Source organism: Lynx rufus, unplaced genomic scaffold (genome assembly GCF_022079265.1).
Source record: "Lynx rufus isolate CCGP_SWC_20201006 ecotype Redwood Valley unplaced genomic scaffold, mLynRuf1.p SCAF_8, whole genome shotgun sequence".
Classification (NCBI taxonomy): Eukaryota; Metazoa; Chordata; class Mammalia; order Carnivora; family Felidae; genus Lynx; species Lynx rufus.
The window spans coordinates 89399142-89413166 of NW_025814896.1; the positions used below are offsets into that span (position 1 = coordinate 89399142).

Below are 14025 nucleotides of genomic sequence, written 5' to 3' on the forward strand. Positions count from 1 at the left end.
ACATTTATTTAACATTTTTATACCACCTTTTCCCCCCAACAAGGGAGTTGGAAGTTAGTAGCTACTTCTAGTGAAGGGAAGCAGGAAAGAAAAAAATCTGCAGGTAACAATATCATAGATCTACCTGCTTTACTAACGGGTAAGCATATCATTAAGAAAAGGGAATAGAGTACACAACTGCTTGCCTCCTTCCACTCAAGAATATTTACCTATGCTGCTGATAAAGATAGTACCTGAAAAAAAGAAATGCATTAGTGTTGTTCACAGCTGTCCCAGGAGATACACACACACACATACACTATACCACACAGGCCACTTATTTTTCTCTTATGAAACCTTTCAAAGTCGGTAAAACATCCAAAAAGGGTATGATAAAAATTTGCAAAGAATTTAGAGATGTTTCTTCTCACTAACATCTGAGTCATTCTCCTTCTTGAAAATACTTTTGATTACCACTTTTCACAAAACAGTTCGTTGGGATTAGTAAATGAATGCAGGGACTTGGTGCCCATTTCTGAGCATTAGTTGGATCTCAAGTCATTAAAATGTACCAGGCATCTTTCTGAAGGGAGAAAACAAGAAATGATTAGCTGAAAAGAGCACTACCTTTGCACTCAAAGGATCAATTTCGATGGCCCATATTGTGTCTGGAAGCCAGGAAATACCTGGCAAACATTCTTCACCAATGTGCTTTTCTATACTACTCTGCTTCCAAAGCTTCAGAGAAAAGAAAGGTAGAATTCATTTGGACATAATCTTCCACAGAGCTGCACTGAACACCATGGAGGCACCAACAAACTCGAAGGCCTAGGACTCTAAATGACTCGAATTAGCAAAAGGATAAAAGAATTTTCTAAACCTTTGAACCTGTAAGAATACCCTGAACAGAGCCCTAGCCTAAAAACTGCATAATATTACTAAGAGCTTCTCGCGAATGACTAGGATTCTTCCTGAGAAATCCCTAAACAAATTACTACATAATTTACTCAAGTGTTTTCACTAAGCAGAAGAAAATCAAGAAAAATCACCATTCTCCCTATACTGAGACGCCGCAAAAAAAACTTTGTGGCCAGAATCAAAAGCTACTCTCTCAAGAATTCTCTGCTTAAAGCTGAACACTAAGGCAGTAAAAATTCAACTGGTCTTTATTTAACAATGGTCTACTATAGGCTAAGAAATGCTAAACTGTTACACAAAAAAGGACCTTTAGCCGTAAATATGGTATTAAATATAAAGGTTTTGAGAGGAAGAAAAATTAAGCTGATCAAAGTAGGTAGAAAAAAATGTTATAGATGAAGAATTAATTTTCCTAATACAGAAACAACTCACTAAGACTGAAGGGGGGAAAAAAACCAAAATCGTTAGAAAAATAGGGACACGAGCAGTTTACTTTAAAAAAATATGCAAACAGCTCTCAAACTTATAAGATACTACATTTCACCCATAGCCATAGGAATACAAATTAAAACTATACAGAGAGACCATTTCTCATCTATGCAACTTGTAAATATTCAAAAGCTTAACAAAACACTCTCTTAAAGAAACTGTAAGGAAATAGACACATCACACACACCTAGAGGGGGGATGTATAGAAAATGGTACGACTTCAATGAAGCAGAATTTGATATTATCTAGCAAAACTACACATGCATTAATTTACTCCTTGAATCAACAATCCTTCTAGGAACTTACCCTGAAGATATATATCTGACTATAAGAAGAATAACTCTCAGGTTTCGGGGTTGATTTTTAAACTGTTTTTTAAATTTTAAGATTTTTTATATAAGGTAAAATTCACCCTTCCAGAGAACAATCCATTAAGTTTGGACAAAACCATATAAGCCTGTAATCATTATCACAATCTAGATACACAACAGCTTTACCACCCCAAAAATTCCCTCATGCCTCCCTGGAGTCCATTATTCCCTGACACCCAGCCTTTGGCAAACACTGACCCAGTTTATGCCCCTAATTTTGCCTTTTCAGGAGTATTATTTATTCAGCCCCAACGGTATGCAGCCTTTGAGTCTGACTTCTTTCATTTAGCATACTACATTTGCGGTTCATCTGTATTGTTTCATGTATCTGTAGTTCATTTCTTTTTATTTCAGAATGAAACTCCAATTATGGATATACCACAGTCATTTATCCCTTCCCCTGAAGGACAGTTGGGTTGTTTCTACTTTCTGGCAATGTCTGAATAAAGTTGCTATAAACATTCAGGTGCAAGTCTCTGTGTGAACAGATGGGGAAATACCTATGAGTGAAATTGCTGAGTCAGATGGTGTGTGTTCAACTGTATAATACACTACTACACCAAAGTGTTTTCCAAGGTGACTAAACTATTTTGCATTTTTGCAGCAATATCTAAGAGCAATATATACAGTTGCTAGGCACCCTGCCAGTACTTGGTATGGTCAGGTTTTTTTTAACACTAATTATAATAGCTGTGTAGCTGAAACACTACATTTTAATAAGAAAATTTTGGAAATCATTAAATGTCTACATATAGGAGATTGGCTGAATAAACTGATACATTCAAATAATGGAGTACTAGTTAGCAGTAAAAATAGAATGAGAAACATGTCTATGAATTTATATGGAATAATTTATAGGACATATTTTCATGTGGAAGAATAAGGTACAAAAATATATATGTATTACGTTATTAACAGCCATGTCGTATAAGGTATGGGGAAGGGTATGTGAAAACACACACATACACACATACTCATGATACTGATTACTTAGGAAGAGTGCATAGGACCAGGGTGGAAGGGATAAAGAGGAAAATGGGATATCACTGAAAAAAATCTTCTTATATAATTTTGCTTTCTTTTTTTAATTTTTTTTTAACATTTATTTATTTTTGAAGGAAAGAGAGACAGAGCATGAGCAGGGGAGGGGCAGAGAGAGAAGGAGACACAGAATCTGAAACGGGCCCCAGGCTCTGAGCTGTCAGCACAGAGCCTGATGTGGGGCTTGAACTCACAAACTGCGAGATCATGACCTGAGCTGAAGTTGGTTGCTTAACCGACTGAGCTACCCAAATGCCCCTAATTTTGCTTTTTGAAACATGTTTACGTTTCACATACTCAAAAAAATTAAATTAATAAGGATGAGGAACCCTAAAAAATATACAAAAAGAAACAAATGAACCTAATTATATATCAGCTTGGTAACAACCACATAGAAGAAAAAGCAAAAAAAAAAAAAAAATGAACAAAATAGTCTGAACTGTAGCCCCAGTGGGATATATTGTAGGATAAAAAGAATTGCAAAAAGAATCTTGAACCTAGTTAAGTTTACTCCTTTTAGTGACATGTGCATAGCAACTCTGAAACTTTTTTGTGTTATATGAGTAGACAGATGAGTAAATATATTCATACTCTGGGAACCAGAATTCTTAGAGATACAAATATAGAATAGGAGAAGAGGAAGACCTATGATATTCAGGTGAAATTAGAAGCATCACCTTTAACTCAGGATTTATAAAACCGTCTATGTGTTTGTGTAGTGTGTGTATTTCTTAGCTCTCTCCACAGAAGGAGCATACCTAATGCCCATATCTCAGTTCTATATATCATTCTCCAGTAAAAGGGAAAGCTCTTTGACAAACTAGCTGATTCTGGGGATAGGGCAGAACTTGGAGTGAACCAAGAACATCCTGTGCCAGAAAAAAAGGAAGTGCTCAAAAATTGATGGAAACATGTCAAAAGATAATGGGTAAGACTCCCACTGGCCAAATTTGGAACAATTAGAGAATCCAAATGAAAGACAGGAACAGAATATAACCCATTGTATATGAAGTAAGAATTCATGTGCCAATACTGACACTAAAAAAAAAAGGAATGGGACAAAAAGGAAGTTCTTCTTTATAGAAGAATGCCAGCTAATCAATGTGAAAGAAATGATAAAAATAGAAAAATCACTCTTTTATAATCACCATAAATTGCATGATTCAGGAACAAAACATCAATGAATTCTAAATCACTAAATCAGAAAAACTGTCAGGGAACAGGATAGTCCCAGGATCTAAAGTATCATTCCACAGATCACTTATTAATTACAAAAGAAGAAGGGTACCTTTACAGCACAGAAATCTGGTAGACTCCACCTTCACTACTGGTGTACCTCCTGATATGATGCACTAAAAAGGACCTAGTATTACTTTTGTGATTTTCCTGTCAAAAATGATTAATCTGAACTTAATCATGAGGATTATCAGATATACCTAAATAGAGAGATATTAAAAGAGAATAAAGAGACACAAGAATTAAATGCAACATGTGATACTTGACTAGATGTGGCTGCAGGAAAAATGATAAAAGAATTTGCTATAAAGGACATTATTAAGACAACTGGGGAAATTCACACATTGGTTGTATGTTAAGTGGTAGTGTTGTATCAGTGTTAAAATTCCTGAGTGTGATCATTGCATTGTAGTTATGTAGAAGAATGTCATTCCTGGCAAACCACAGATTGTGGTATTGGGATTTAAAATACAATGCATGAAATACACCACTTTCTTTTAAATGGCTCAGCTTTGGCAGGGGAAGGGGAGGATTGATGAAACAGATTCTTTCAAAGTCAAATTTTTAAGAAAGAAAGTGCCAAATTTTAATAAGCAGAGTACTTAAGTGAAGGTACATGGATGTTCATTTTACTACTCCTGTAACTTTTCTGAAGATTTAAAATTTTTCAAAAAACTAATAAATTTTTATAAAGAAGGTGCTACTCCAAAGGTGGAGTTTGGGGGGTTGGTGAGATAGGTGAAAGGGGTCAAAAGGTACAAATCTCCAGTAATAAAATAAATAAGTCATGGAGATGTAATGTACAGCATGGTAACTACAGTTAGTAATACTGCATTGTATATTTGGAAGTTTCTAAGAGATCTAAAAGTTCTCATCACAAGAAAACAAAATCCTATAACTATGTTTTCTGATGGATGTTAACTAGACTATTGTGGTGACCATTTTGCAATACATACAAATATTGAATCATTATGCTGTACTCCTGAAATTAACATAATGTTATATATCAATTATATCTCAATTTAAAATAAAGAATGATGGGACACCTGGGTGGCTCAGTCGGTTAAGCATTGACTTCGGCTCAGGTCATGATCTCTCAGATCATCAATTCGAGCCCCACGTTGGGGCTCTCCACTCTCAGGGCAGAGCCTGTTTCAGATCCTCTGTCTCCCTCTCTGTCTGCCCCTCCTCACTTGCGTGCACAGGCTCTTGCTCACTCTTTCTCTCTCTCTCTCAAAAATAAATAAACATTTTAAAAATTAGAAATCAAAAATAAATGAAATAAAGAATAGATGTATGAATAGATAGGTAGATAAATAGAAAGATGATAGATAGATAGATAGATAGATAGACAGATGGACAGATGGATGATGGGTGTTCAGAAGAGGTCACATTGAGCCAGTCCTCAGGGAAAAGTAGAAGTTAGTATTTTAGACAAGGATGAAGGGAAAAGGAGTATATTCCCTAATTAGGGTTATGAGCAATTTAGTACAGAGTGAAGGGAGTGACTGAATAAGCAATGAGCATATAAAGGAAAAATTCTAAAAGCCCTGAAAAGGCAGGTAGATGTTTATAATTGAGGTAAATAATTCCCAAATGACAAGACCTTTATACTATCAGTACAATGAAAAGATTTTAAAGATCTTAAATCAATGTGAACCATAATATATCTTTATGAACAGATAGACCTAAAAGACAAACAAATAAGAAAACCAAAACAGAATATTTGATGCATGTTTAGTTTTCATTCAACTTTCTAAATTGCTTTTATTGCTATTTGATTTTAAGTATGGGTATTTATTCTTCATCTGCTTATATTCTTAATAGAACAGTTGTCATTAAGAACAGAAGTGAAAAACAAAGTCTACAGTGGTGGGTAGCTACTGGGAATAAGTGAATCAGGCCAGATTTTCATATTGTATTCTTTTAACAGGCATACTTTGTATGTGAAATATCTAAAACTATCACTCATTTTTACAAAGAACTCTGTTCTCATCATTTTTTCCCCCAAACATGTGGCCCTGTCAGTGTACCTTCCAGTTTGCCATTTGTAAATACAGACATGATATAAGTAATCATGTATTTCCCTCAATAACAGCACAAATGTGATAATAAATGGCAATATCCAATGTGCAGACACAACAGGGATTGTAGATTAGTGAAAAAAATATATCCCTGGTGGCAATCTTGCTGCTTACGGTAATTCTACTACTACCATACATGGAAAGAGCCTACTACATGAATTCGCTACTTAAAAGTTGGCAAATAACTTAAAAACTTTTAAGTGCCATGCAAGCCAATAGCCATTTTGCAATCTATTTCTGGCCCATGGGCTGCCAATATGCAACCTCTGATTTTAACTCCAAAGTTCTAATGGCATCCTTTATTTAACTTACTGAGAAATAAGTAACAACTCATTTTGTCACCTTCCTATCAATAGAAAGTATTGCAATAAGCACTTTGAAATTTGGGAAAATATCATAATAACCACCATTTTTCACAAGCAATTCAGCATTAAGTAATCACTGTCACTATTTTATAGGTGACAAAGAGATGCTCAAGAAATCACACGATTTGCTCCAATAACACAAGGCTGACAAAACTTGTATTTTTTAAATACAAATCTTGCATTCTTTCCAATCACTCTGTGAATTGTGTCTACCCCAAAGTTCATATGTTGAACCCCTGAACCCCAATGTGACTGTATTTCGAAATAGAGCCCTTAAGGAGGTAATTAAGGTGAAGTAAAGTCATAAAGGTAGGGACTCTAACAGGACTGATGTCCTTATAAGAAGAGGAAGACACATCAGGGGCATACAATCACAGAGAAAAAGCCATGTAAAGACACAGCAAGAAGGTAACTGTCTGCAAGCAAAGGAAAGAATCCTAAGGAGAAATCAACCCTGATGGTACCTTGACCTTAGGACTTCCAGCCTCCAGAACTGTGAGAAAATAAATCTCTGTTGTTTAAGCCAGGCAATCTATGGTATTTTGTTATGGCATCCCTAGCAAACAAATAATCTTGTTACCTCAAAATTAGTACAGTACCACAATCATAAAGACATCTCAGCAGACATTATTTATATTTTACATGATACTTGTATTTAAATTAGCAATCCCATTCTGTTAACTTCATATTTCAAAACAGACACCAAAATCTTGAGAGAGAAAACCTGACATGGATTTGGTCAACAAACATTTATCTGACCCATACTCTATGAACAGTTATATGGATAAAGTAATGCCTACTGTTCTCTAACAACAAAAATAACTAAGAGAGATACAAACTAGAATATGAGATGTGCCAGAAGTATGGTACCAGGGAATGCTTTAAGAATGCAGAAGCTCTGGGGCGCCTGGGTGGCTCAGTCGGTTAAGCGTCTGACTTCAGGTCATGATCTCGCAGTTCGTGGGTTTGAGCCCCACATCAGGCTCTTTGCTGACAGCTCAGAGCCTGGAGCCTGCTTCAGATTATGTGTCTCCCTCTCTCTCTTCCCCTCCCCTGCTCATGCTCTGGCTTGCTCTCTCTCTCTCAAAAAAAAAAAAAAGAAAAGAAAAGAAAAAAGAAGGAAAAATGCAAAAGGTCTTTGGGGAGCCTGGGTGGCTCAGTCAGTTGACCGTCCATCTAGCTCTTGGTTTCAGCTCAGGTCATGATCTCACAGTTCATGGGATTTAGCCCCATGTTGGGCTTCACATTGAGTGTAGAACCTGCTTGGGATTCTCTCTCTCCTTCTCTCTTTGCCCCTCCCTAACTTGCACTCTCTCTCTCTCTCTCAAAATAAATAAACCAAAAAAAAAAAAAAAAATGCAGAAGTTCTGAAGTAACCCAGAAACAAAAAAAAGAATCATAGGCCCTGCTTCTCCAAATTATTTCTTACTCAATACTGCTTTATTTCAAGCAGATTGTTTTGTTTACAGTAGATAGTGTTCTATCAGTCCACGCAAATATACATTATCAAGAACTGTATCAACTTGTGTTTCACCTTTATTTCCCAAAAAAGACACAGTCATAATGCCATCATCTTAACTAATATATAATGGTAGCATTGTATGTGCCAAGCACTGTGATGAGATATATTATGTATTATATGATACATACGTATGTATGTGCCAAATCATACATATTTCCACTGAAAATCAATTTAATTAAGTTGTAGGTCAAAAATGATCAAGTGTCAGTAGTGTACATAGTTCAACTTTAATATACGACAAGTTTAAAAAACCTTACATTAATTAAGGTGACTCTTTCATTAGCTTAGATACAAATAGAGAATTTTACAGAGGAATACTTTTCCTACAACATCTTCTCAGCAATCAAGAGACTGACTCTGTCAGGGCGCGCTGGTGGCTCAGTCAGTTAAGCATCCAACTGGATTTCAGCTCATGTCATGATCTCACACTTCGTGGGTTTGAGCCCCACATCAGGCTCTGTGCTGACAGCATGGAGCCTGATTCTCTGTCTCCCTCTCTCTGCCCCTCCCAGCTCAAGCTCTATCAAAAATAAATAAAATAAATGTTTAAAAAAATGATTAAAAAAAAAAAGAGAGAGAGACTGACTCTGTCAGTTGGTTCTCCATGTGAGCTGGTCTTTCATCCAATATGACAATTTACTGCTGTGACTTCATCTTCATTTCCCAGGCTATTCAGTTTTTCTACCTCTGGCACAAACTTTACTTCAGTTCAACAATAAATTAAATATCTGTTTCCTAAGTTCAAAGCACTTTCTAGGTGTTCGGGTTTTTCTACCCATCTCATTCTGTAGTCTCCCATTAAGTATCACCACACTAAAGACATAGTTAATAGCCTACAAATGTCACTTGACTCAAAGAATACTAAAAGTGCACTAAATATACTTTTGTTCAAAGTACAAGAAGGAGAAAAATACCTAGACTTTCAGAGAATAATACCTAGACTTAAATACATTAAATCAGAATCATAAAATTTCACGAAAAATAATGCTGGTAATCTGTAAGCAACAGATTTTAGAAAGCAAAATATAACTTTCTCTTAAGTACTGCATTCATTGTTAGAAAAAATTTAAGACATTTTAATGAAAACTCAGTAAGACATCTAAACATTCAGGGGTTTTGTTTTCTTTAGGCACTAAAAATGCTTCCTCAAGGTCCTCTATAGCCTTGCAACTCAAAATGTGCTCTGCAGAGAGAAGCATCATCCTTACCTGGGAGCTTGTGAAAAATGCAGATTCTCAGATTTCACCCCCAACCTGCAGAATCTAAATCTGCATTTTAATATGACTCCAAAGTGATTCCTACGCACATTAAAATTTAAGAAGCACTTAACCTATAACACGGGTTCTAACAGGGGTCCTGAAGAGCAACATGAGTTTCACGAATCCCCTGAAATTTCATACAGAACCTTTCATGAGTGAATATATGCATATTTCACTGGGAAAATACTCCATATTTTTTTTATCAATCTCTCAAAGGAATATATGACCCCAAATAGATTAAGAATCACTGCCCTACAGGATTGTATGCCACAGTTTAGAAGTCAAAATATTTCAAAAACTATTTACGCTGCTCTCAATGAGGTCTGTTGAAGAATGACAAGAATGAAGGTCAGAACGTCACAGTGGGTCACGAAAGACCTTATCTGAAGAATTTATTCACACCATGCAAGAACTATGCCAAGAAACCAGTTTGGAGACATCTAAATAAATAATTCTCTACATGAGGTTTGAGATTAAGAATGTGCACTTGAAGAAGATTCAAACTGAGAAGTAAATAAATAGAAGGTAGGATTTTTTTTTAAGATAGGATGCCATTAGATGACAGTGAAGTGCTGAATTCTTGTTGTAAGAGCTCAATCAGCAAGTCTAACAGGATTCTGTTTGATTTGGGATACATGACCATTTTAAAATGTTAACTTCCAAGTACATTCTTATAATATTTCATTTATGAGGAACCCTCAACACATTTCACTAGTCCCACTTTCTTTATCTTCTCTGGACCTCAGAAGACAAAACAAAGAAATAGAGCACAAAAATTAAAAAGGATTTGCCCAGGATCTTCAGTGAGTTTATAATAAAGAATGGCTTACATCCATAAGGTTCTCACTATATGTCAGCACTATGCATATATTTTATTCTTTCATATTATCATCTAGTCATCTCTTTGAGGCGTGTATTATGCAGAGGCACAGACTACGTCTAACTTCTATTTCCTTAGGTCATAGTGCCTGATAGAATATAATTTCCTTAACAGGCACCCAAAATGTAAATAAAAGGCATTAGCTGGTCTTTCTTGCTTCTGATGCTTGATTGTAGTACTACTATAACTTGTCATCAGTGATGGGCCTAATACCTGACAATCTGCTCTCCAGGATGGACCCATATCCTACCATATCAGTCATTCCAGGCAGAAGAGACAATGCCGAACACTCAGGGGGATCAAGTTTCTCTGCCCCATTTTATTTCTACAGGTATAGGCAAATGCCTGATTCTTTTCTTCGCTCTATTTCTTATCCACGTACAATAGGGATTTTGATGGAACTTTCACTCATTACCTACTAATGTCCCTCATTTACATAATAAACATATCCCAACGAAGAATATGGAGGTAGTGAAACATAACAGAAGTCGGCAAAGAAGAGTAACAACAGGACAGGAACTAACATTTGCTGACTACCTTTTATGGAGCAGACACTTGTGCAATTCTACGGGGCAGAGACTACTGTCTTTACTTGATGGATGAAGACTAAAGTTCCAACAGGTTAAACAATTACCTAAGATTACAAAATTAGACAGTGACAAGTTTGGGGGTATAGTTTTGGGGAGGAGAGGAAAATAAAGAATAAGAAGGGCAGGAGGACAGAACAAAGAACACGGGTGGGGAAGACAGTGAACCCAATTTCATCAGGAGACATGAAACAATGAAAAGCAGACAAGCACTTGAAGGCAAACAGGTTACAGAGTGCAGGCATAAATGGTTCCTCACACATGTCAGTGGACATTTAAAAAGTAAATGATATGAGTTTTAATGAGAATTTTAAAAAATAAAATTGAATTAAAAGGCAAAGCCAGAATCTGAATAAAATCTGTATGACTCCAAAGTTCATGCTCCTAACCACTACATTCACAAAGAAACTGATCCAGTTTATGCAAATGGTATTTAGAAAAACAGGTTAACAAGATTTCTCAAGCGTCACAGTAGTTTTATTTTTAAAAACCCACTGAATGTACTTCTAACAACAAATCAGGACATAAATATATGTACTACTGAAGCCACTCAATCTTATTCTTTACCTGAAAGTGACACAGAACTAATTTAAGAGGTTACAGATATGTCACAAAATTCCCAAATTCTCTATAAGCACTCCTATTTATTTCCTCCAGAAATGTATTGTCAACTTTCTCAAGCCTCTTTATATTTTCAGTCTAAGATCCCTTTATTTGCACACACTGTTTAAAATACTATCTTTTGGGGCACCTGGGTGACTCAGTTGAGCATCCGACTTTGGTTCAGGTCATGATCTCATGGTTTGTGGGTTCAAGCTTCCACATCAGGCTCTCTGCTGTCAGTCTGCTTCAGATCATCTGTCCCCCTCTCTCCCTTCCCCTCCCGTGCTTATGCTTTCTCTCTCAAAATTAAATAAACTATTAAAAAAATAAATAAAATAATATCTTTTATCTCAAGTAGCTATGTTCCAGTTTCAGTGGAGGTCATCTAGATCTTTCTCTAGGTCAGATAAACTCTACTCTTTCCTTAATGTAGTGCCCAGTCAGTATACAATCAAAAACCTTGAAACTTAAAAAAAAAAAAAAGGTGGATGATTGTATTCAAAATCTAAAAAATTAGATTCTAAGATATCATGGTGCATCTTCAGTTTCCTTAAGTTGAGGCTCATCTGGATTTAAAATGATAATTTGATTGTGGGTTAAATTTAATTGTGGATAATTGTGATGCAGAAGATCACACAAGCTATATTACATAGATAAATTCTTCATCACATCTCAAATATACTACATTTAAACCTAGTAATCAGTCCCCTTTCCCCAGTTCAAATGTTGGTTACCTCTTCATCATCTTCCTCATCTTCAACATCCAGAATTCCTGAGTCCTGTTCAGACTTGGGGCTAGTGCTTTCTATCTCTGTATCAAAAATTGTGTATGCATCTTTCTTAGATTTTCTCTTGCTACCTATTCTGGGTTGTTGCAAGACGATGTTATCCAGGTTTCTCTGTTGCTGAGCCTAGGATAGAAACACATATGCACACATTACAAAAAGAAAGAAAGAGAGAAAAGAAACAAAATTTGATTAAGCATTCAAAGAACTTCTAATATTGAACAAACTGGTATCTTAAAGAAAAATACAACAAAATGTCTTAATTCATAGTTTTAGTCCCAGAAATAAAATCAAACATATTAACATATATTTTTAAAAATGTTTTTTAAAAGTTTATTTATTGGGGCACCTGGGCGGCTCAGTCAGTTGGGCATCCGACTTCAGCTTGGGTCACGATCTCACAGCTCGTGAGTTCAAGCCCCGCGTCGGGCTCTGTGCCAACAATTCAGAGCCTGGAGCCTGCTTCAGATTCTCTGTCTCCCTCTCTCTCTGCCCCTCCCCTGCTCATGCTCTGTCTCTCTGTGTCTCAAAAATAAATAAAAACATCAAAAAAAATTTTTTTTAAGTTTATTTATTTTGAGAGAGAAAGAGAGGGAGTGCAAATGGGGTAGGAACAGAGACAGACAGAGAGAGAGAGAATCCCAAGCAGACCCCATGCTGGCAGTGCAAAGCCCAATGAAGGGCTTGAACTGATGAACCGTGAGATCATGACCTGAGTCGAAACAAAGAGACACTTAACCAACTGAGCCACTCAGGTGTCCCTCAGTGTATACATTTTTAACAATGATGTTACCCATCTTGATTCATTTTCCCCAGAAAGAAAAAAGATAATCAATATTATCATTAGACTTTCCAAATATACCCAGTAAATAATCACAAAAATACAATCTACCCTTTTTCACATAAGTAGCCAAGAGATTAGTGCAAATGACTAAATATGTATCTCTTATGAGATAAATGCCATAGTGGAATCATTGTGGTTGAGGGAAGAAAGACAAGAACTTTTTAGCTTAGCAAACTCTTAAGAACAGTGGTTATAATCTCTGTGGTATTAAGAGACCAATAGAATGTAATGAGGGGAATGAAACATCTTAATAATTTGAACTAACTAATCCTTCAGGATTGCATGGCCTTTATCTGTGGAAAACAAAGTTTTAAAGGGTTTCTTCTTCTGAACTTTCATAAAAAGGAAACGTAATCCCCTCAACTTTACAAAATAGATTCAGATGGTGTGGTTTTAATACATACAAAGAGGTGGAAAGTGTCACGATGCAGTCAACAACATAAGTAGTAATCCACACAGTATTAGAGCTGTATGACCTTAGTCACTACTTAGGAAACTGAGTCTAGAAGGCAAAGGATCCGTTTGAGGTCACAAGGCTAGTTGGTGGTAAATCAGAAGTTCAACGTGTGATTTCCCAAATTCCGGGTCAGAGATCTTCCTACTCTACCCACAGTCCCTCAAAGCATGACAAAATATTTCCCCCACAAAAGGTTCTGTTGTCAAATAAATGGGAAACACTGCTGTCTTGGGGCCTTCTTGGAGCCACAATGCACATTAACAGAATAAAAAGTAAGAGAAATCCTTTTTAAGGAAACTTCTTTAATTTGGTTTAACTGAGCATGTTCCAAAAGTTCATAATGGAACTTCCAGTTTTTTTTTTCATAATACTTGGTATCATCCCAAGATACAAAGCTTAAGAACTTATAGGTCATGTATACCTCAATAAAACTGGAAAAATAAAAATAAATAAATAAACATTAAAAAAATTTTTAAAAATAAAGAAATTTCACATTCCAATGCCAAAAAGAAGAAGAAGAAGAAGAAGAAGAAGAAGAAGAAGAAGAAGAAGAAGAAGATGAAGAATGGCCTCTCAAAATATACATTTCTGAATCAATATATGAC

At 35.9% G+C, this 14025-nt stretch overlaps 1 protein-coding gene across 1 annotated transcript in view; it reads right to left on the bottom strand.

Annotated features, from left to right (window-relative positions):
* EXOC6B (exocyst complex component 6B) overlaps positions 1 to 14025 on the bottom strand; it is a 612716-nt gene that overhangs the window by 351338 nt on the left and 247353 nt on the right. The window contains exon 7 of the mRNA XM_047067750.1: positions 12069 to 12245. Within this exon, the coding sequence (XP_046923706.1) occupies positions 12069 to 12245 (177 nt within the window). The remainder of the gene's footprint in view (positions 1 to 12068; positions 12246 to 14025) is intronic.